This window comes from Candoia aspera, chromosome 2 (genome assembly GCF_035149785.1).
Source record: "Candoia aspera isolate rCanAsp1 chromosome 2, rCanAsp1.hap2, whole genome shotgun sequence".
NCBI classification, from domain to species: domain Eukaryota; kingdom Metazoa; phylum Chordata; class Lepidosauria; order Squamata; family Boidae; genus Candoia; species Candoia aspera.
The window spans coordinates 151061465-151085136 of NC_086154.1; the positions used below are offsets into that span (position 1 = coordinate 151061465).

At 44.7% G+C, this 23672-nt stretch overlaps 1 protein-coding gene across 2 annotated transcripts; it reads right to left on the reverse strand.

Moving 5' to 3' along the window:
* Positions 1-134: 134 nt before the first annotated feature.
* G6PD (glucose-6-phosphate dehydrogenase) lies at positions 135-21869 on the reverse strand. 2 transcript variants are annotated; one of them, XM_063294293.1, is made up of 14 exons: positions 21805-21860; positions 20959-20990; positions 20567-20712; positions 9432-9469; positions 9239-9347; positions 8786-9003; positions 7452-7610; positions 7004-7129; positions 5506-5599; positions 4366-4552; positions 3990-4225; positions 2262-2338; positions 1828-1920; positions 135-781 (listed from the first exon to the last, which is right to left on the reverse strand). In XM_063294293.1, the coding sequence occupies exons 1-14, from the start codon at positions 21858-21860 to the stop codon at positions 691-693; spliced, it is 1662 nt and encodes a 553-aa protein (XP_063150363.1). In that variant the 3' UTR covers positions 135-690. The 2 variants fall into 2 exon arrangements, with proteins under 2 accessions (XP_063150363.1, XP_063150362.1); XM_063294292.1 differs by lacking the exons at positions 135-781; positions 20959-20990 and having other exon boundaries at positions 1623-1920; positions 21805-21869.
* Between the last annotated feature and the right edge of the window lie 1803 nt (positions 21870-23672).

Below are 23672 nucleotides of genomic sequence, written 5' to 3' on the forward strand. Positions count from 1 at the left end.
AGTGCCTTTGAAAGTTTGGTCACTAAATGAACAGTTGTAAGTCAAGGACTGCCTGTAGGTGAAGATTAATCCCAGCTAATTGTTATAAGTAGACTTAAGAACTCTCAAACATAGACTGCTCTAGAGACACAGAATGATGAGGGAGCTTTTGTAATAACTTTCGTTTACAGAACAGCATCATGTACAAAATCCACAGGACAATGAACAGGAATGTAAGAAGTAGTTGCAAGTAAAAGCAGAGCTGGTGCAATTGATAGAGCAGCATACGTAGATGAGGAAGGAGGATGGGGTGTGGGAGAAAAAAATCTCTGCAGCTTCCCCGCACCTTGAGCAGCTTTCCCAGTATAGCAGCAGAAACTGGAATGGGACAGTAAGCTTATCTGAGGCCAGCCCTTCAGAGGGAATTGAGAAACAGTGTACCTCTTACGCAGGGCCCACCAAAAGGGCAGTGGAAGGAGATGCTGTTCACTCCACACTGAAGAGACCCCATTGAAGCTGGAGGAGTGCACAATGCCTAAGCTCCCTCAGACAAGATGAGCATGTTACAGTCTTTGGGTAGGACACAGGGAGGCCACTGCCCAGCCCAGTCCAGCCCAGCCCAGCCCAGCCCAGCCCAGCCCGCTTGGTTTCTCTGCAGAGGCGTGGAGTCGAGCTGTGGTTGCCATTCCAAGAGGCAGAGGCTGGTGGGATTCACAACTTGTGAGGATTGACCCACCGGTACGTGCCTTCGTACTGAAATCCAACTCTCTTCATCAATTCATCAGCCTCTGCAGGGCCACGGCTGGAAGATTAAAGCCCCCCCGTTAGCACTTCTGGAAACACGGCCACAAGCAAGCCTCACCTATGCTCATGACTATTCCTGAATCCGAACTGCCCCTCTTCTCACCTCCTGAGAAACAGTAATCGCTTCTTCAATGATCCAGAGATGGCTGGTATTTTCATTTCAGTGAAATAACTGAAATTCGCAACAGTCCTTTACGTTTCTTCCGGCACAAATCTCTCTCCCCACCCCCCACCCCCTTAGCTGCTCTCAGGATCCAAGAGAACTTGAATGCAGAGGGGCCAGGCACCCTTGGCACTCCGATACCTGCTAAGCCGCTTCTCTGATTCTACCACTGGGCCAGTCCCGGGCCCACGCCTTTGTTTAACCCTGTCGTGTGACAAGGATCTATGAACGTGTCCTAGTATAATCATTACTGGAAACTGGCGCGAGTAGGGACGTAGCTGCCTTAGATAGTCTGTGACACGCTCAAGCAGGTCAAATCCATTGCAAGGGCCAGTAAAGGTTTCCCTCGACATAAAGTCCAGTCGAGTCCGACTCTAGGGGGCGGTGCTCATCTCCGTTTCTAAGCCTTGGAGCCGGCGTTGTCATAGACACTTCCGGGTCATGTGGCCAGCATGACGACTCGGAACGCCGTTACCTTCCCGCCGAAGCGGTACCTATTGATCTACTCACATTGGCATGTTTTCGAACTGCTAGGTGAGCAGGAGCTGGGACTAGCAACGGGAGCTCACCCCACCGCGCGGTTTCGAACCACCGACCTTCCGATCGGCAGCTCAGCGGTTCAACCCGCAGCGCCACCGCGTCCCTTGCAAGGGCCAGTAGGTCAACAGAAAAACAAACCTGCCCTGTGGTGGGAGAGCCAGGCTGCTTCTAGAGGCCAGAAGAGGCTAGGAATGAACCTCCTTTGGGTGTGCAGGATCACGTGCAAAAGGTTTGGGACAGTGGGTCAACTCTGTAGTCTGCTTTCCAAGGGGAGCGTTGCTGCCCTCCCAACAACCTGCGTATTCGTTCAAAGCACACCCTGCAGTCTTTTCTGACCTCACCTGCCATAGCAATAGGGAATTGGCTTTGTCTTCTCTGCCTCGATTTTGTGCAGCAGCGGAGTGAATATACGCCAGGCCTCTCGCAACTCGTCACTGAAGGAGAAGGCAGCAGGGTTAGGCTGGGTGGTAGAAATCCAAAGAAACCCTAGAAAAGAGTTGCTGCCAGGCCAGGGAGGAGTGGGCATAACCTCCACTAAGTGTTGACTGATCAGCCCATTCTGGGTCTCAATCTGCAGCAGAAGTTCAAGGATTTCAGACTAAAGGGACTATGCCATAATGCCCTATGCACATCACAAATACGCATAGCCTGTGGAAGAAATCCAGTGAAAAAACTAGGGGCCAAGTGCTACCAAGAGTTTGGAAAAGACAGCAGCCCCATTGAGGCAGAACCTGTTTTTCTCCCAAAGGTGTCCCAAGGACCTCCCCCCACGCACCTGCGCACAAAGTGCATCTGGCTGCCACAGAAAACGTCCAAGATGAGGCGCTCATAAGCATCTGGGAGTTTCACATCCTGTGCAAAGGACAGAAATAAAATGCTGAGCACTGCATGCTGTAAGATGGCCTGTTCCTAACAATTAGCTCTGGAAATAAAGCATTGAGAAGCAGATGGAACACCTTGACTATGAAAGCGCAGTGTTAAGAGGTCTAAAATCTAGCATGTGGTTACACAATGTCAAGTGATGACTCTCATGTCTGAAAGACTCACTGCAACATGCCAGGATTCATATATTAAGCTCAGCCATGCTTAAGAAACCCTGATGAAGGGGTTCACATCCTGCCTACCCAAAATCAAACTAACCAGAGAGCCCGTTTGGTCTAGTGGTTAAGGTGCTGGGCTAGAAACCAGGAGTCTGTGAGTTCTAGTCCCACCTTAGGCATGAAAGCCGGCTGGGTGACCTTGGGCCAGTCACTCCCCCTCAGCCCAACTTAGCTCACAGGGTTGTTTTGTGAGGAAATTAGGAGGAGGAAGGCATATTTATTTATTTATTTATTTATTTATCAAATTTATCACCGCCCATCTCCCAAAAGGGACTCTGGGTGGTTTACAATAAAACATAGATAAAAATATAAAACTGTAAAACCCTATAACACATAATAAAAGAAATATAATAAAAACCTTGATGGCTGGAAATTCTTTATGATTTGCAGGCAGAGCAGGGTCCTTCTAAGAAACTAACCATCCCCAGGAATGGCTACTCTCTCTCCCGCCCCAGGCATAATTACAGAACCAGGTCTTTAGCTGTTTCCTAAAGTCCAGGAGGGAGGGAGCCAATCCCACTTCCGGGGGAAGGATATTCCAAAGGGCAGGGGCTGTTCCAGAGAAGGCCCGCCTCCTGGACCCCGCCAGATGGACTTCTCTTGCAGACGGGGTCCGCAGCATGCCCTCTCTGCACGACCGGGTGGGACGGGCTGATGTGATGGGGAGGAGACGGTCCCTTAGGTAACCTGGACCCGTGCCATGTAAGGTATACTCGCTGTCTTGAGTTATTTATACAAATAATAAAGGCGGGATAGAAAATAAACATAAATAAATAAATAAACCACATTTGTGAATCCAATCTGTCCATTGAAAGACAATGAATATATGTTATTCAAGCGATATCCAGATGTTTGTAAAGATGCTCTGAATTCCTAGACCTCCACGTGGACTAGAAAAGAGATGGAGGAATGTCTGAAAATATGCCAGCAGGAATTTAACTTTTTGGAAGATAGGGAACAACAACTATATGCTCCTTGGGTTTCTAGACTATATGGACTCATCACCTCCCCATCACCCTACAAATTGCTACCCTGGTATTCAAACCAATACAAATTATGCACCATTTACTAGCCATGTTCACCCAACACATCTATCCTAGTTATTGAATTAGCCCATTTTCTGGGTTCAAACAATACACTGAAGTATTAACCAAACAGGCTCATAAAATATACTAACCTAACAATTCCACCCCCATCCCCAAATCATCTAATGAAGCTTCGTATGTGATGTGAGTAGATTGGCTAGTGGTATTCTTTAGCTGACCAAGGTTAGCGTGTTGTGTAAGCACAGCCATGGACATTCAGCTGATGTGTACCTACTTGTCTATACAGCAGGCACCCTGAACCTTTATGAATATAACATTTTGTTGCTTGTACTTTCCCCGGCAGATACAATAACGTACCTTGTAGCGGTTGCCGTAAGTGAGGTCCAGCTCAGATTCTTCTGGGTTGAAGAACATGCCTGGTTTCTTGGTCATCATCTTGGTGTAGACAGCCTCATTGGGCTGCACACGGATCACCAGTTCATTGCGTTTACACTGGTGGTGGAAGATGTCACCTGGCACCTCCCGGAACTGCAGCCGCACCTCTGCCTTGCGCTCATTCAGTGCCTTGCCACAGCGCAAAACAAACGGTACTCCTACAAGGGGAGTGTTACATAGGCAATGAGACAGAAGGACACCACCCTACCCCCTCCACACACATACATTTGACACTATTTTTCCCCAGCTCAAAATAGGTTCTTCTTTGGCTGGTCCTTCGCTGCATGGTTACACTCACCATCCCACCTTTCATTGTCCACGTACAACACAGCAGCAGCAAAGGTAGGGGTGGTAGAACCAGCTGGAACCGTGGAGTCATCAAGGTAGCCCTTCTGAGCCTCTCCTTTTCCAGATGGATTGCCCACATACTGACCAAGCACTACATCTTCATATTTCACTTCTGAGATGCACTTCAGGACCTTTACCTGACAGAAAAACATGGGGAGACTCCCATATCACACATCAGCAGAAACGAACTGAAAGGGGCGGAGGCACCTGCATCAGTTCTACGTCTCAGTTCAAGCAGCCAACTTAGCAAGGGAAATTACATGTGAACAACATGCAGGTTTTCCAACTGGCAGGAAGGTACACTTGTGCACATGTTACCCATACAGAAAAACAGTCTCCAGCTGAAAATGACACTAACACTGAACATTTATCTTGACTGAAGAAACCTTTAAGGGAAGAGAATTTAGCAGAAAGAACTGCTCCAGTTTGATCAGCATTGGTGTTCAGGTCATTATGAGACACTAACTTTCCTGGTGTTTTTTTTTTAAGAAGAAATGGAAATGCTTTAGGACGATCTAGTCTAGGTGTTTGTAATTCATTCCCATTTTAGAGACAAATAGGGGTCCTCTGCTTTTAGGCCGCTGAGCATGTCTGAACTTCGAGAACATGTCACAGGTATTCCAACAAAATGGCTGTTATGGCAAGCATGGCTAGACACAAAACATCCAAGTTGCTTTCAGGCAAACTGGTAAAGTTGCTCCTTGCCATCTCCTGTAGCTCCCTCCTCCGGAGACATTCCATACTAACCCCACATAAACCTTGCCTTTTTTCCTGGGCAGATGGGCACACACCCAACTCAGATGCAGCCATTCATGAGGTTTTTTTAAAATCTAATGCCCATGGGATCTACGTGGGATCCAGAAGCATCCTTGGAAATAAAGATGATGCTTGAAGCCAACACATTGCTTTATAATTTAGTTTTGTAATTAAAAGAATCTAGAAAAATTAAACTGCTCTGAGCCTAAGATGAACAACAAGGGAAGCATTGGCAGCAGATGGAAATCTAAGAAGGCTCAGTAGAGTGAGCAGCAGGAGGCAGCAAAATGCAGCTTTGGCCAAAAGCACTGAGTCAGAAGAACCAGGGTCCTACCTTCTCATCACGCACATCATCTGAGTTGGTAGAAGTTGGTTTCTCCATGGCTACCAGACAGAGCATCTGAAGAAGATGATTCTGCATAACATCCCTACAGAAATAGCAGGAGGGAGTTTTGTTTATTATTATATACTGTACACATCAACGTGAAATCATAGCTGCCAGTTCATTAGCTGGTTTTGGCCTTCATTCACATTGAGTTCTTCCCAAGAACCTAGGATGTTGTAATCTATCGGCATAGTTTATGTGCGGATTATTATTATTAGCCACCCAACTCCAAAACCACTCTGGAGCTGACCTCAAATGTGTGGGACTGGCTTTTAATAATCCCCTCCCTTGCTGCTTGTGTGGATTGTAAGACTCAAAACCCAACAAATCTGGAAGGCACCAGCTTGGATCAGGCTGCTCTGGTCCACAGAATCTCAAACCACCGCTTTCCATATATCTTTGCTGCTCTGCAGCAAATTAACTAGAGTTTCTCTGCAGACATGCAGTGGCTAACACGCAAATACAATGGCTGGAAATCAAGCCTTGGCAGCCACTTAAATCCAGAAAAATGTAAGGTGGCAGTATTCCAGTCAGTGTGATACTACGAGAAATAGCTGAACTGTACATATGCAGCAAATGTGCTGGAGTGCAGAAAAATAGAGAATGTGGGATGAGATAAAGGATTCAAATTGCATGGCTAAGTTACAAGCTATTTTGGGAGATGTGGAGTTTTCAAGAATATTTAATATCTCTATACCTGGGGATCCCCTTCTGCAAAACACCCTCCACAATTGTTCATTTTCCCCAGCTAACTTCTGAAACTGAAAAGTAAAGTTGGAGAGGACTTTGGGTGGCTGTGAACATTATCAAGCATCTCCTCTGCAAATGCCCCCCAACCCTATACTTCCTTCTTTTTTACATCTAATTACCCATTTTTCTCTGATATGCTGTAGTTTGAAAACTAGCATGTTAAAGAGAAAGCTAGATTAACTGTGTTAATTTTCTGTGTGGATTCTTTCTTCCTATGTAGACGCATTCCTCTCCACCTACAGACTGCCATGGCGTGTTCTAGAATGCCTTCCTGCTACTGAAGGAAAGGGACCTTCTTATATCCGAATGTTGTGTCGTGTCGGTCATTTACTGTATTAACATACTGGTGTGCCAATATATACCCAATAACCCGGAGAGGGAGCCACATCCCATCCCTCCAATCCCCAGCACATGCCCTTTTAAAAAAAAGTTTTGACCATGCACAATTAATAAAACAAACTTTAAACTCAAAGAAAAGAAAATAATAGAAACCTAAACAAAAGAATTTTTTTAAATCTTGAAACAAACTAAGAAAAAAAAAGGAAAAAAATTACCTTATATATTATACTTATCAATAGTCACTGGTTTACTAATACACACGCTACTGTAGTATCATAAGTACAATTTGTTTTTGTAAAATATCACAAAATCTCTGCCACAGCAACACATATGGCTGCATCTCAGCCCCAGCACATACCGAATAATGCCAAAGTCATCAAAGTAGCCGCCCCGGCCCTCTGTGCCAAATGGCTCTTTGAAAGTCAGGATGACACAGGCCACATTGTCACGGTTCCAGATGGGGCCAAATATCCGATTTCCAAATCTATAAAGGAAACCAAAGGTGATCTGAGTCAGTGGCTGCAAAGTAGATGTGTCTCAGACAGTCAAACCATAGGGCGTCTAATTTTACAGGCTGGGCCCTACTCCACCCAACAATGCTGTTGCCCACACCCTATAAAAATGATGCCTTGCTGGTATTAAGGTTAAGGAAAGCTTCCACACAGTAAGAGTCAAGTTTTAAGGAGTTTGGTACAGAGCAAACAAGAGGAGGTAAATCCAATCCTAGTAGCTGCTATCTGGGCCCCACCTTCTCTGCGCAGATCCACTTGATGGCCTATCTTCCCTACCCCGAAGCTTTACTTTACCTGAGCACCATCAGGTTCTGCACCATCTCCTTGCCCAGGTAGTGGTCAATGCGGTAGATCTGGTCTTCTCTAAAAAGTGCTGAGATGTGATTGGACAGATCATTGGAGCTATCCAAGTCCTTGCCAAATGGCTTTTCCACAATGAGCCGATTCCAGCCACTGGAGATTTGGGAAGGAAAGAGAGCAGCAAAAGACAGAGTTTTGTCTGTGAGCCATTTAAGCACCAGTGACTGAAGCCAAGGGAGGCTGCTCCAAAGTAATGCCATCCATGTTCTGCTTCATACACCACTGAAAAACTCTGCAGATCAAGCAACTTACTCTAAGTATGTTTTTGATGTTATTAGCTTTGCGTTTTGTTTCCACTAGCCCTGCACGCACCAAAATCTACCTCACCGTCACTGTAAGTCTTGTTCAGTCTCCAGACACTGCCTGTATCTTTGCAGTCATAACCAGAAAAACCCAACCTCTTTTCTCCTCTATTTTACTCCTTTAGTATAACAGCAAGCACATTTTTTAAAAAATAGTGTCAGGACAGATCGGCAGACTTCTTATTCTTCCTACACATGTCCGCTTTGGACTGATAACTTAAGAAAAATAGCAAGAGTTTTTTCTAGCTAGAGGGAGGCAGTGCTGAAATCAAGTGATGGCCCATCAACTTCTAGAAGTAGGTTTACAACTGCTTCCAAGGAACGATCACCTATTTTCTCCTGATATGAATTGCCCCCTTCCTTCTTAAGGGCAATTATGCTGGCAGTATTCTTAACCATGCTTCATGTTAATCAGGGTCTGGCTTAAGCTCCATTTCCTGTGCCTCATATCAAATGCAGCCTCTTTTGACTCTGCACACATACAGGTAGTCCTCGTTTAACGACTACAATTGGGACTGGAATTTCAGTTGCTAAGCAAAGTGGTCATTAAGCAAATCCAACCCACTTTTATGACCTTTCTGTGGCAGTCATTAAGTGAATCACTGCAGGTGTTAAGCAAACCATGTGGTTGTTAAGCGAATCATGCAGTTCTCCATTGATTTTGCTTGTCAGAAGCCAACCGGGAAGGTCAAAAATGGCAATCACATGACCACGGGACGCTGCAATGGTCATAAATGTGAACCGGTTGCCAAGCACCCAAATTGTGATCACATGACCATGGCGATGCTGCAATGGTCTTAAGTGTGAGGGCCGATCATCTGTTTTTCCAGCACTGTCTTAAGTTTGAACCATCACTAAATGAATGGTTGTTAAGTGAGGACTACCTGTTCAAGCCCTGCCCACTTTTTTTGAGACTCACTGCCTCCTGTTGTCTCTCAGGAATTAACCCCAGGCTCCAAAACTTACACAGAGCTCATGCAAGTCTTCTGGATGTGGGTAGTGACTTCCTTGTAGACACTGGGTGGGAGGGCCAGATAGAAGAGACGGTTTGCCTTCTCTCCATTGTGAAGGGCATTCAGGTGAGCATTTAGTTGTTCAAAAGAGGCCTGGTCATTATATTTGCCTGAGACGTACGAATTGCGGGCAAAGAAATCATCCAGTTTTTTTTCTTCTTCAGGGCTGGCCTAGAATGATATCAAGATCTGTTATCCTGCAAAAAACAGTGAGTACTAATTCTTTCTCTTCTTTCCCATAGGTGTCTTACTCCCCCCCATCCCCCCCACTGCCTATGGCAGCCGCAGTCTACCAGTGTTCATCTGGCAGAGTGGATTTAGTTCTGTACACTATGGCTCTTCAGCAAGATGGCAGCAAAGCCCAAGCACATGGGATGGCCAGCGGTGCTGAAGAGGCAGGCCTCACCTTCAGATATGGCTGACTCTGTTTGCGGATATCGGCAACTGTAAGCTGGGACCGGGCATAACCCACCACGTACGTATCGTCAGGAAGCAGCCCATCACGATATAACCACCTGTACAGAAAATCAGGCCGGTCATGAAACCAGGCCAGGCACAAGAAATATGAAGAACCTTCCTGGGCAGCAAACTGGACCTACCAGATAGTTGGATAGATCTTCTTCTTGGCTAGGTCACCCTGCAGATAGAAGACAAAAGGAAAAGGCCACTGGATGATTTTTGAGGAGATGGTATGTGCGTGCTCAGGACTGATTCTACGCTCTGGCATGTCTGGGGTTGGAAACAAGTGGCCGGGACGCAATGGCCACTCTCACCCTGGATTCACTCCTTAACCTGATGACCACACAGGCAAGAAGAACTGAGAGAAATCTGTGCATTTCAATCATAGGACTCAAAGTTAATTGCTAGACTAATTAAACTATGATACACACACTGAGGATGATTACAGATCAATACCCATTCCTCTATCAGTGGTAGCCAATCAGCAACTAGAGAACTGAAATGGAATATAAAATGGAGATCCATACCCTCCTTCCCACATTCTCTCCTTCTATAAAGCTTCATTTATTTCCTGAAGACTCCTTTGCAAACCAAAAAAATATTCGGGAATATCTGAGAGAGAGAAATGCTTCCACCTAAAGTGCTGGTTTAATTTCATGTTCTGCTTTGTGCAAGCAAGACCAAAATGCTGCAGCACCCTGGAGCTGGAGAAGAGTCTGCATTCCACTGTATCGCACCTCCCTCACACAAGCCCTTTATTCCTCTGTTGCGCCTGGCGCTGCCACACTGCTCCAAAAGGCCCCAGCACTTGCCTTACTGCTTCACTGGGTGGCAGGCAGGGCACTTGGTGGCCATTGGGTCTGCCTGCGAAGATGCCAAGTCATGCCGTCTCAGCCTGCTGCCACCCTCGCTGTGGGCTCTTAGCCCAGCTCCCTCACACCCTCAGCTGTCAATTGGCTGCCAGGCTGCTAAGCAGCAGAATGTAGGGATTTCAGTGAATCAAGCCAGAGGCAGAACAAAGCCTAGCCAGGGCCCCATTGTGTCAGCCCTCGGGCGCCTGAGGCCAGTTCAAGGGTGGATCAAAGGCAGGATCTCACAACTGCCACTCAGGCTGGGGGAGAGGCAATAGCTTAGAACATGCAGAGGGACCTTACTAGGTCTGTGCTGGTGCCCCAATCAATGTCACAGGAAGCTGTCTCTCTCGCTTGCTTTTCTGGAAATCCACCTTTTCCTGCAAAGCTTCTGGATGACCCGCTTAATGCTCATCCCTCAACTAGAATAAAGCCTGAGCAAATACACCTGGTTACATTCATCTAATGTCTGGCAGGTCTATCCCTCTATTCATTCTATTGTTAAAAAATAAGCCCCTTGGTTGGGGAAGGGTATATATTTCTTTTCTCTTTGTATTATGAGATGCTATCAGTGGGATGCTTGTATATATTGCACAGTTGCTGGGGGATTAACAGAGTTGGAGAAATGGAGGGCTGCCCTTACAGAAGTAAAGCAGCTAGAAATGTATCGGGGCGGGTGTCTCATAGGATTCCAAGCTGAAGAGGAACTCCAAGGCTTCTAGGTGAGCCCTGCATCTACAGTGTTATCATCTGCTACTGCAGTAAGACCTAGATCACAGAGATTATTCTGGAGTGATCTACTAGCATAATGTATTCCTCATGCAAAGTTTTAAGATATATAGCATAAAACTGGCAGTACAATATTGGTTCTAGATGTACACAGCAATTAAAATAGTTACATGACTAAGTTTGCTTAAAGGTTTGTTTAACTTTTAGTAAAATATTAAACACACACACACACGTTCTTGATCTGTCCACAGAAAATCTACCCTTTATTTATGACCACTCTTCTTACTATTTATCAGAAGGAGATGGTGGGAATTAGTAATTCTTCCCAACAGGACAGAACATAGTGACCACAATGTCCAGTAACACCAGTGTTATTAGTGTTGCACCATTGATAGTCATGTACTGTATCACAGAGCCCTGTTTATACCCTCATTGTCATAATAGGTAACAGCATGCTAGTAGAGGTTTCAGATAGAAATAAAGCATAGTTAAGGCTCAAATTATTACTGAGGATCAGGCGTATTAGGAGAAACAAGTTTTGGATTACCAACCCAAAGCAACAATTCAAATGAAAGGAAATAAAACCCAAATTGAAGTATATGTGGCCAGGCTTAACAACAAAAGTTAAGAGCTACCATTTTCCATGGGAAGAGAAATAAGAAAAATAGCTTTTACGCAGGAATTTACCTTGATAGCTATACAAGGAACAGGTATCACAAGAAAAAGCAGGCAGAGTCAGCACAGGATATTTCCACTATATCTTTACTTCCCCTGCAGTAACACCTAGCCTCAGGTTGACAGGAACCCCATATCTGAAAAACAAGCCTGGCCTAAGATGGAGCTTAGCATTAAATTACATGCACCAAAAGCCTTAGAAATTGCATAGGCTAAACAGTTCTCTGCTACTTTAAGCCATTTAGGATTTTCTCTGTGGTGGCACTATATCCTTTGGCACTCATCCTAAACCAGCCTGCTTCACTCCCTCCTGACTTCTAAAAGTCTGGTGTAAAATTAGGGATGTGGTGTGATGTTAAGTAAGCATGGCCATGCATGCCCCACCTGGTGGGGCCTCCTTAAAGCAGCCATGTCTTTTCCTGGGCTCATAGGGGAGCTGTGCAATCTCAGGAAAACAGGCGTTTGCAGAACGGAGAAAATAACATAGAGTGACAGGCTGCTTTGGAGCAAGCAAGGGCATGCGGTCAGTGCCTCCTTCCCTCACACATGTATTTTTCTGGGATTATGCAGCTACTGTGTGAACACCTGACAACACACAACTGCTGTAAGGAGGCAGCAACAGGTGCAAGATGCATGGCCATACCCGCTGCAGGCACCTTTTCTGCTTCAGAGCTGCATATCCTTATTGAAAATGCTCCATTGAAAAAGGCTTCTAGTCCTCCAAGAGGATTACAATTCTGCCTGTTATTATTGTTAGAAGCAACCTAAATATTAACTAATATTATTAGTTGTTTTACATCATGACTCAGTTGTGTGCTTTGAGCGTATGAAATTTATTTTTACTTCATTACTATAATCTGTATGCTACCTACTTGAATGACTGTTTGTCCTAACAAATATTTGAATGCATAGAATTAAATAACCATGAATGAATGAATGCATGCATAGACAAGGAAAAACAGATTTGTCAGCAAAGATTCCCCCTGGAATGCCTAAATCCTTGTGGAAATAATGTCTATGAATTGCTCCTCCAGTGAGAATTTCTTCTATTAAAACTCCACCCACACCTTACTGCCCTTGCTCAAGGTGCACTGACCCCCAGAAGCTCTCAGCTTCTGCAGAATTCATCCCAGACTGGAAGCTCCTTATCTACTGCAAACATTGATTCATCAACTATCCTGCTGTGGCCTAGGCCAAAAAGGTGTGAAACATCTAGGGCACACAAGGGTTATAGCCAGATGAGGTCCAAGTACAGCTCTCTTTCTAGGTCATGTTTCAGCCAGAAGATGAAGTGATCCCTCTAATTTCTTTCCTAAGCCTGGCCAGTCATCGTCCTTTGGCATTGCTCCCTAAAAATATATCACCTACTCCTGGAGTTCAGCAGATGGATACTAGAGCTAAAAGCTTTAAACCGCTTAACTGCCATTAATCAGCTTAAGTGTTAACTAATGGGTAGGCGTCAATTTTAATCAGTGATTTTGCAAACTAATTGCATATTATTTACTTGGTATTTATTCCTCTTGCATACCCATAACATGCATTAACATTTTTTTTTAAATCTTGCCTCTTTTGGGGTTTTCTGCAGGGGGGGGAATGGTTAGGGTTAGGTTAAGGACAAGATGGGTTGTTTAAAAAAACCACTTTGTCCCTTAAAAGCCCTTCCAAAACAGAAAGTATTGTTCCTATTTTAAGATTATCAGGGATTTTAAAAGCAGATATCAGTGTCTTATCCAACAACCTAAGAGATGGCTTTATACATGGACTTCCCCAGATGGACAACACCGAAATCAGATTGACTACATCCTTTGCAGCCAAAGGTGGCAGACATCTATACAGTTGGTAAAAACAAGACCTGGAGCTGACTGTAGTTCAGATCACAAACTTCTTCTTGCACAATTTAGGATTAGACTAAAGAGATTAGGGAAGACCCACAGATCAGCTAGATATGAGCTCACTAATATTCCTAAGGAATATGCAGTGGAGGTGAAGAATAGATTTAAGGGACTGGGCTTAGTAGATAGGGTCCTGGAAGAACTATGGACAGAAGTTCGCAACATTGTTCAGGAGTCAGCAACAAAATACATCCCAAAGAAAGAGAAAACCAAGAAGGCAAAATGGCTGTCTGCTGAGACACTAGAAGTAGCCCAAGAAAGAAGGAAAGCAAAAGGCAACAGTGATAGGGGGAGATATGCCCAATTAAATGCAAAATTCCAGAGGTTAGCCAGAAGAGATAAGGAATTATTTTTAAACAAGCAATGCACGGAAGTGGAAGAAGACAATAGAATAGGAAGGACAAGAGACCTCTTCCAGAAAATTAGAAACATCAGAGGTAAATTCCAGGCCAAAATGGGTATGATCAAAAACAAAGATGGCAAGGACCTAACAGAAGAAGAAGAGATCAAGAAAAGGTGGCAAGAATATACAGAAGACCTGTATAGGAAGGATAGCAATATCGGGGATAGCTTTGACGGTGTGGTCAGTGAGCTAGAGCCAGACATCCTGAAGAGTGAGGTTGAATGGGCCTTAAGAAGCATTGCTAATAACAAGGCAGCAGGAGACGATGGCATCTCAGCTGAACTGTTCAAAATCTTGCAAGATGATGCTGTCAAGGTAATGCATGCTATATGCCAGCAAATTTGGAAAACACAAGAATGGCCATCAGACTGGAAAAAATCAACTTATATCCCCATACCAAAAAAGAGAAACACTAAAGAATGTTCAAACTATCGAACAGTGGCACTCATTTCACATGCCAGTAAGGTAATGCTCAAGATCCTGCAAGGTAGACTTCAGCAATTCATGGAGCGAGAATTGCCAGATGTACAAGCTGGGTTTAGAAAAGGCAGAGGAACTCGGGACCAAATTGCCAATATCCGCTGGATAATGGAAAAAGCCAGGGAGTTTCAGAAAAACATCTATTTCTGTTTTATTGACCTTTCTAAAGCCTTTGACTGTGTGGACCATAACAAATTGTGGCAAGTTCTTAGTGGTATGGGGATACCAAGTCATCTTGTCTGCCTCCTGAGGAATCTGTATAATGACCAAGTAGCAACAGTAAGAACAGACCACGAAACAACGGACTGGTCTAAGATTGGGAAAGGAGTATGGCAGGGCTGTATACTCTCACCTTACCTATTCAACTTGTACGCAGAACACATCATGCGACATGCTGGTCTTGGGGAATCCAAGGCTGGAGTTAAAATCGCTGGAAGAAACATTAACAATCTCAGATATGCAGATGATACCACTTTGATGGCTGAAAGCGAAGAGGAACTGAGGAGCCTTATGATGAAGGTGAAAGAAGAAAGTGCAAAAGCTGGCTTGCAGCTAAACCTCAAAAAAAACCAAGATTATGGCAACCAGCTTGATTGATAACTGGCAAACAGAGGGAGAAAATGTAGAAGCAGTGAAAGACTTTGTATTCCTAGGTGCAAAGATTACTGCAGATGCTGACTGCAGTCAGGAAATCAGAAGACGCTTAATCCTTGGGAGAAGAGCAATGACAAATCTTGATAAAATAGTTAAGAGCAGAGACATCACACTGACAACAAAGGTCCACATAGTTAAAGCAATGGTGTTCCCCGTAGTAACATTTGGCTGCGAGAGCTGGACCATAAGGAAGGCTCAGCGAAGGAAGATAGATGCTTTGGAACTGTGGTGTTGGAGGAAAATTCTGAGAGTGCCTTGGACTGCAAGAAGATCAAACCAGTCCATCCTCCAGGAAATAAAGCCAGACTGCTCACTTGAGGGAGTGATATTAAAGGCAAAACTGAAATACTTTGGCCACATAATGAGAAGACAGGACACCCTGGAGAAGATGCTGATGCTAGGGAGAGTGGAGGGCAAAAGGAAGAGGGGCCGACCAAGGGCGAGGTGGATGGATGATATTCTAGAGGTGACGGACTCGTCCCTGGGGGAGCTGGGGGTGTTGACGACCGACAGGGGCTGGTCCATGAAGTGGCGTGGGCTGGTCCATGAAGTCACGAAGAGTCAGAAGCGACTAAACGAATAAACAACAAAATCAGTGTCTTAAGCCTTGCAAAGCCATTCTCACCCCCTGAACTCTCCTCAATGAAGAAGTCAAAGTTTTGGACTCCAAACATTACAATGTTACTTTGGAAACTGCTCTGATATCCACAAAATGTGGACTGTGGACCATCGGTTGCCCCTAACTGAAGTGGTAAAGAGCAGGATGGTGTGCCCCAAGATGCCAGTGGTGATGGCGGTGGTGATTATTGTCCCATCTTTATTTGTGTATAACTCAAGGCAGATTATATAATGCTATTTTCCCCAAAGTAACAACCCTGTGAGATGGGTTCGGCTAAAAGAGAGTGACTGGCCCAAAGCAGTCACCCACCAGGCTTTCAGGCCTAAGAGAACATTAGAGCTCGGCCTCCCACTTTCTAGCTCAGCATCTCACCGCACCAAACTGGCTCTTATCAGAAATCTGAAGACTACAATGCCAGGAAGAACACAACTAAACAAGTACGTTCAGGTACTGGGATTTCAACCCACAATTACTATTGTATCCCGCAATTATCTCTCTCCTTACAATCTGCTAATCTATGGAGAGTAGAAGGAATCAGGGCTTGATACCCTTTAGCCAAAAGAATTTGTGAGCTTTTAGTTCTGGAAATCACCGGCATGAATACCACTAAACTGGAAAAAATAGACTCTGGAAAGTGCCCTGACATTCGGGTGATTCTGTATTCAGAGACTGAGCCTCAGATCATGTGCGTTCACTCAAACTTCAATGCTTGAACTGACACTAATCTCCGGCTGGTCTTAACATCTGATAGGAGCTGACATAAAGTGGAATTATGTGCACAGTGGCTCTTCAGGCCGCAGGAAGTATTTTAAAAAGTATCTTTTGCAATACGTAGGAGGGCATATGAAGCCTCTTCTTTTGAATGGTTAAAGCAGCTGCAAAATGGCTGTGCATGCATATGCATGTGAAAACAGCCAAGAGCAGATTCCACAGCAACTGCACAAGCAGCTTTGTGAATATCGCAGCTGCTTTCACCATTTGAAAAGAAGTGCTTCGTATGTCTTCCCACACATTGCAAAGCGCATCCTTCCAATCCTCGGCATAGCCCTGGTGGCTATGAAGTCCACAACTGGTAAATACACAGGTGACCAAGAGCAAGTGGTTGGGCCTATTCCTCCAGTTACACACTACTGCACCAAATCAGAAACAGTCCTGTGCTAGAGAGAAACAGATGAAGCTGCCCAGAAGACAAACTTCCTCCTTTCACTTAAGGAGCGCCACACCTTATTCTCCCATGATTCAGCATGCGCCAGAGCTTCTCCCTCTGCTTAGCTGGCTTCTCACTGAGCATCAGTGGTCTTGTCTCTCACCTACCCAATCTGCTGCCCTGCCTGCAAGTCCGAAGCCAGCCCATTACAAGTTTAAAGAACCACACTGCCACACCCGTACCATCATAAAGTTCAAAGAAAGCACAGGACTGTTTTAGTCACATTGTGCAAGTTACCAAACTATAAGGCTCCTTTGCAATTCAAATGATATTAAACATAGGCAGTATTTGGACAGGGAAGAATTTCAGAGACAGCCACTATCGTGGAATTTTACCAAAGTAAGGAGCACAACGCTGAGGAGATGAACCAACCTTTATTGCAACAGTTGCTGGGTGCCTGCTTTACAAGAAAGAGGGACCCTGAACAATGGAAAAGCAAAGATTTTTATAGAAGTTGAGGGCCACAAGGCGGGAAATCCTAGGGATCTGATTGGCTGGCCAGTTTGGGGAACCTGGGCAGGTCCTTGTCTGTGTACCTGGGGTGAGTTCTACTGTTAGGCGAAATGGGCCTTTCAGGGAAGCCCATTGTTAAAGGAGGTGGCATGTTGAGGTCACCAGCTGATGGAGGAGGGAAGAAGGCTGGGGTTTCTCTAGGTTGCAATTTCCTTGCAAGGGCTGTCCTTGGGCTGTGCTGTGAGCTGGTGAGGAGGCTTCTATTCTTTGGTTTAGATGGGATTGCAGGGCGCTTTGTCTGGGGCAGGGAGGGTCAGTTTGAGTCTGATGGGATTAGGCAGAGAGAGGAACTGGGTTTGATCCTGGTCATATCTAAAACATGGGGGGCATGCAGTCTCCATTTTATTTGATAGGTTTACTTTTTCCACTACAGCTAGCAAAGTTTGTACATTGCTCTACACAGAGATCCAATTCTACAACATCACTAAGGTGTCTAGGGCCAGAATAAAGCCCAGCCACCTGCACTTTCAACAGTGATGTAATCGTGCGCACACACAGCACACGTACACAAAGTTATCTTCAAGATACTATTGGCTTTACTTAATAGCTCCATCCCTCATTCTTCTGTATCATCCTACTTCACCTCCTGATTATCTTCTCCATTAAAGTAGTAAGATTTAACCTCCACCCACTCAATCTGGCACTTTCCATGTCTGCCAAATTACAGCTGTCATCATCACACCAACACGGCTGTGCTGGCTGGGAAAGATGGGAATTGTACTCCAATGGAGTGCCAGTTTGGGGGAGGCTGTTGTAAAGTCTGAGCATGTGCAAAGTATTTTTCTTTTGCATGAACAACTGTATCTTTTCTCCACAGAATTGAGGAGGCTCTCCAAAGTATGTGGCAGGGTTACTATATGCTTCCCTCTCCCCCCATTTGTTTATATTAAATGCAGCCTGTATCATTCTTAACAGCATAAATTTTCATCAAGTGTATTTTATAGCAATATCATTGTTTTTGTTGTTGTTGTTGTTGATTCATTCAGTCGCTTCCGACTCTTCGTGACTTCATGGACCAGCCCACGGCAGAGCTTCCTGTCGGTCGTTAACACCCCCAGCTCCCCCAGGGACGAGTCCGTCACCTCTAGAATATCATCCATCCGCCTTGCCCTTGGTCGGCCCCTCTTCCTTTTGCCCTCCACTCTCCCCAGCATCGTTGTAGTATCTCTAAACTCTAATTACTATTCTTTTTCTATGTTTGATCATGTTCATCCTTAATTTCTCATTAAGAATAATCTTGCCTTGGACTAAAATGGAAACTGCAAGATATAAAAATAAATGAAAAGACTCAGAGTACATTCTCAAGGATTTAACTTCATGAGAGTAGCAGTTATTGAAATTGCTCCCTGCCAGTATTACACAGCCAGGCAAGCTAAGACACTTAGAATATGGTTTTTGAAGAAAATGGGAAACCGATTAAAAATAATTAAAACAATCTAAATAGAAATGAGCAATCATTGCAGGTGTCCAAGCATAGTATAAAAATATTGAATTACCAATTAGTATTTGAGGGAAAAAGGGGGAGAGAGAGGAGGGCCACTGAAATACTTTTTCCTATTTTTCCTATTTTTTCTCTTTTTAATTTTTTTTAAATTAACAATCATATTTTCATTTCAACCTTTGCCCTAGTGTAAAGTTTATGTTATGTAAGGTATATATTCCTTTCCCTTGTTTTTTGCTTTTTGTGTTGTTTGTTTTCCCTAATTAATAAAAAATAAAACAAGAAAAAGAGAAGAAATTGAACATTTCTTTGCAATGTAAGCATAGAATGTTTTATTTTATAATCAAGAGACTGAGAAGCACATTAGCCTTTATAGGGAAGATTGGGCTGATCTTTATGGCACCTCATCAAACCCAAGGCATGTTTGGACTAATTATCTGGCCCTTAAACATGCTCAAAATCTCCCCCACCCTTCCACCACAAGGGTTGTTGCAGACACTTCATAAGTGCTGAGTTGTACAAACACATCCTCCTCACAAACATCCTTATAAAAGGCAGAAGAACAAGATGCCATGTTCTAATGAGCAGTATGGCTGTTTTATCTATGAGTAATTTCGGGCCACTGTAACTTTATGTCAGCAGGCACAAAGTCTGCATCACTCAGTTCCACTTCTGAAAGGGATGATGCTAGACTGAATTACCCTAGTGAGACCAGGGGGGTATAAGTGGGACAAAGAAGGATCAATGCAGTGAGGAGTGAAATTCTGGAAATACAGGATGGACAAATTATTCAAAAGAGAAGAGTATTATCCCTTCCAACCCAGTCCATTTGCAGCAGAATTCAGGGCAGAATTGCATTTTCTACCAGTTACAAAACTTCCACCAAATTCTCACTTTTCTCCTGTGTAATGAGAGAGAATCACTTACCCTTATATTTCTGACCCCACCAAACAGGATTGGGCTAGCAGAAAATTACATATGTCACTAAACCACAGTGTGCTTAAAAAACCTAAACTTCTTGAATTTATGAGATAATACACCCTAAACTATGGTTTTTAAATCATAATGGTAGGTCAGAAGCAAAGATGCAATTCGTTGTTAAACAACAGTAATCTTCTCATGTCTTGTCAGATTCAACTTTTCTTCTTCAGCCACCAAACTTTCTCACTATCTCTCAGAAAACAATTTCATCCCAATTTCTAGAGGTAATCCTAGAGATAGGATTCTTTCAGCTGGTCTATTCAAAGTTTTTAAAATGGAAGGTGCGATGTTTTAGGTTATAAAAAATTATTTCTCAAGCTGAATTTTCAAGGTGCAAGAGTAAGAAAAGAACAAGAGAAGTGGAGGCAAAGAAGAAATGGATTCTCTTGCACAGCTTGTAAAGACCCAAACACTTGAGCCACCATTCTGAATGTTGCATTAAAATTAGCAGTAAGTTACATTCAACTATTTCTATCAGAGATCTGACCCAGTGCCACTTATTTTTGGTTGCCATTATTCTTTTATCAGTGAATGAATCAATACTATTTCAAGCTCCAGTTTCTGTTAAACATGAATAACTATGAGTATTTTAAACAGAAACTTGCCTCAAATTTCATGATCAACACCATCAACACCTTCACAACTGGCTTTTATACAGGCAGTTTGCCAACTGGGTACCCCCTCCCTTTTGGGGATTAGGTCCACCACTCTGGGAAGTTTTATTACACTACATTATTATTTGCTCAAGATCAAAAAGGAAAGGTTAAAATGCCACCCTCAAGTTCACAGGCCCCATGAAATCCTGCCTAGCCCAGAGGAAAGAAACTCACCGAGGCACCAAAGATGATGAAGATGTGGGTATCCAAATTGAGGAAGTCATTCCCCCGGCGAAGCTCTTCACGGAGCATCCCACAGATGTCTGCTTCAGACAGCTCCGCGAGTGGCAGGCGGCGGCTCATGTTGGCAGTATTGTTTCCTGAGAAGAAAAGGGATGGTCAGGTAAAACTCCTCCCACCTCCTTGTCCTCTCAACCCAAAGAGTGTTACCCAGGTGAACAACCCTCTGTTCCTCCATGGCACATGCCAGGCCAATTGACTGCTAGGCTGATATCCAAGACACAAGTCCCAACTTGCTGTAGGGAGGTAGCTCAGCTTGGCTTGTCCCAGGCAGTTCTGACAGGATGCACTGTGCAAGTGTTGTCAAGATGTTTCCATATACATACCTGGGCCTGCTGAAGTCCTGCTGCTTAACACACTGATCCAAGGAAATCAAAAACAAAATGCTAATTGTGTAAGTCAAGTGGCTGCTCTCTTTCTTTTAAAAAAGTTAGCTGCAGACTACCAAGTTACATAACTTTTTTTTTTTACATAACCAGGCAGTGGGATGCAAGAAAAAAGAGGAAGCAACTGAATTCCCCGGGAAGATAGAAAGTACAACAGCTCACTGGGAAATGCAGCGAAGGATCAACTTCCTGGAGCTGAGAATCTGGCTGATGTTTTCAAGCAAATCAGCAGAGAATTTATCCTGGGGGATCTCACATAGATCCCCACATTTAAAGCAAGAGAGGAACAGACAGTTACTTTCAGGTCTGGTGGCCACCAGCACCCACCTGGCTCCTTCTCTTCCTTAACCCCTCACTCTCCGCCCCTCTTCACCCCGATCCTGTCCCAAGCCAAGCATCCTTCCTCGCCTCCACGGTACACCAGGGCTTCGCCTTCTAATCTTTTCCATGGCGCGCAAATACGGATGAGCGTGTGCAGGGGCGCGGGGGGACGCATTCTTTACTCAGCAGCAAACGGGTACCCGCCAGTCTCGCACGTCGAAAACTTTTGCTATCCTCCTTCGACCTCCTCTTGCTCCCCTCCCCTCCCCTCCTTCCGCGGTCTATACGTTGGGGAGAAAACCGGGGGCCGGGACCGAGTAGAGGGAAGCGGGAGTAAATCCGGGCCCTTCCTTTTCCTACTGGGCAGCTCGCCGCGAACCTCCTAGAAGGCCAGCTCACTTCTCCCAGCCACCCCCCTTCACCTGGGCTTCTCGTCTGGCCGCCCCCCAGCGCAGCCCCGAGTACCTGCTCCCAGTCCCAGCTGAAGCTGCTCTTCTTCTCCCGCGGGCGCAGCTCCCCATTCCCCGCCCCTTCGCTCCCCCGGAGCCGAGACGCCTCACCCGCCCTTTGCAAGTCCACCCCCTCCCGCTCGGAGGTGCCGGCTCGAGGCGCCCGGAGCCAATCGAGAGCGCCGCTGAACGCTCGCTGCTGAGCTTCCTCCGCCGGGTGGCTGGGGGGAGGGGGTGGGGAGCTTTTTTCAACGGGCCGGTTTCGCGGGATGGGGCGAAGTGGGGAGAAGGTGCTGTCGGTGGTGAAAGGGTGCGCTAGAGGCAACGCAAACAAGAGTCTTGCCCTCCCCCTCCGAAGATGAATCCCTTTGCAATAGGCGTGGATACAGCCGCCTCGTGGTTTCCCAAAGAGCTGGAATTCCGCTCCCGGAACTCCCCGGGCAACATTCCAAAGACCATGCTGCTGGCTGGTGGTTATGGGAGGAAGTCCAGCACATGGGAAAGGCAGCAGGTTAGGGCCGCATGCTACAGTATCGGTTTGGGGGGATTCGCCTTGGCCTCCTTACATTTGAGAAAGTGGAGCGAGAGGAGTCGCATAAAAAGCTTCCTCTTGTGCAGCGCGGTCAAACACCTGTCCGGGAAGGAGGATAGGATTTGCAACCTAAAAAGCTTTACAGTATTTTTTCTGCACTCTGAGTCTTGGGTTTGTTGCAATAAATCAATCGGCTGTATTTTTAGAACAAGGTCTGCCACGGAGAAAGTGGACATTCGAAGTATGCGCTTCCCCCTTAGGGAGGATCCAGAATGGTGGACTGCTTTCTCTCCGGTTGTAAGTTCCCTCCGTGAAAGCATTCGGCAGAAATTCTACAGGTTCACCTTTGTAGCAAGCTAGTATGAGCTACAGTTGCTCAGTATCTGCCTGTGGCAACTCAGTATTTCCCAGGCAGTACCTCAGTTGGGTTCACACATGGTGCTAAGCCACTGCATTTCGAACAAGCTACAGTTGGCTGGGTTCACTCAGTTTATTAAGCCATAAAGTGAGTTCTTTGGGTTTCGTTTAACATGTTGTGTGAACATAGCCATCTTTCGTGTTGCAAGCTTGTATTCTGATACATCTGATGATGTTTAAATACCAGGACCTGCTTTCATATGTGCCTAGTACAGTCATTTTTACTTAACTGTAGTGTGTGAACCCAGTCAGTGTGGTTTAGAATCATGTTTTATGGTCTAGCACAGGGTTCTCCAAAGTAGTCAGTATTGACCCCAAGGGTCAATGGGACTATCCATTATTATTATTATTGTTATTATTCATAGTACTATTAAAGTAGTAATTAAATTATTTTCATATAATAAACATTTGGGAGTTGATGAACAATCTGAAACTTCATGAAGGAGTTGATGAGCTGAAGATTTTGGGGACCCCTGGTCTAGCACAACATGCAAACCCAATCATTGTGGCTTATTGAAGGCACTTTGGTTTAAAAAATCCCATTCCTTAGTATAATTTATAAAAATAATAAAGGCAGGATAATAAATAAATAAATAAATAATCCATGAACCTGATTATGATTCCTGTTTCAAGGTATGTTGCCACGGCACCACTTGACTTTTCTGAAGTTCTTCTGCCTTCTGATGATAACACAGTTATATGCAGTTATTTGGCCAAGGACAATCTCACGCTTCTTTTTATTCAGGGCAATGGAGTAGAAAATGTTTATTCAGGTCAACTCATTTTAACTTTGGTACAATTAAAAAAGTAAACAAGGAGATAAAGGAAATGACTAGACCCTAAATTATATGCCAAAAAGGAAGATTAATCCTAGGTGCCTAGACAGTTAGGACTGAATTCCTTTTGTTCATTATTCATTCCTAATGATTTTCTTC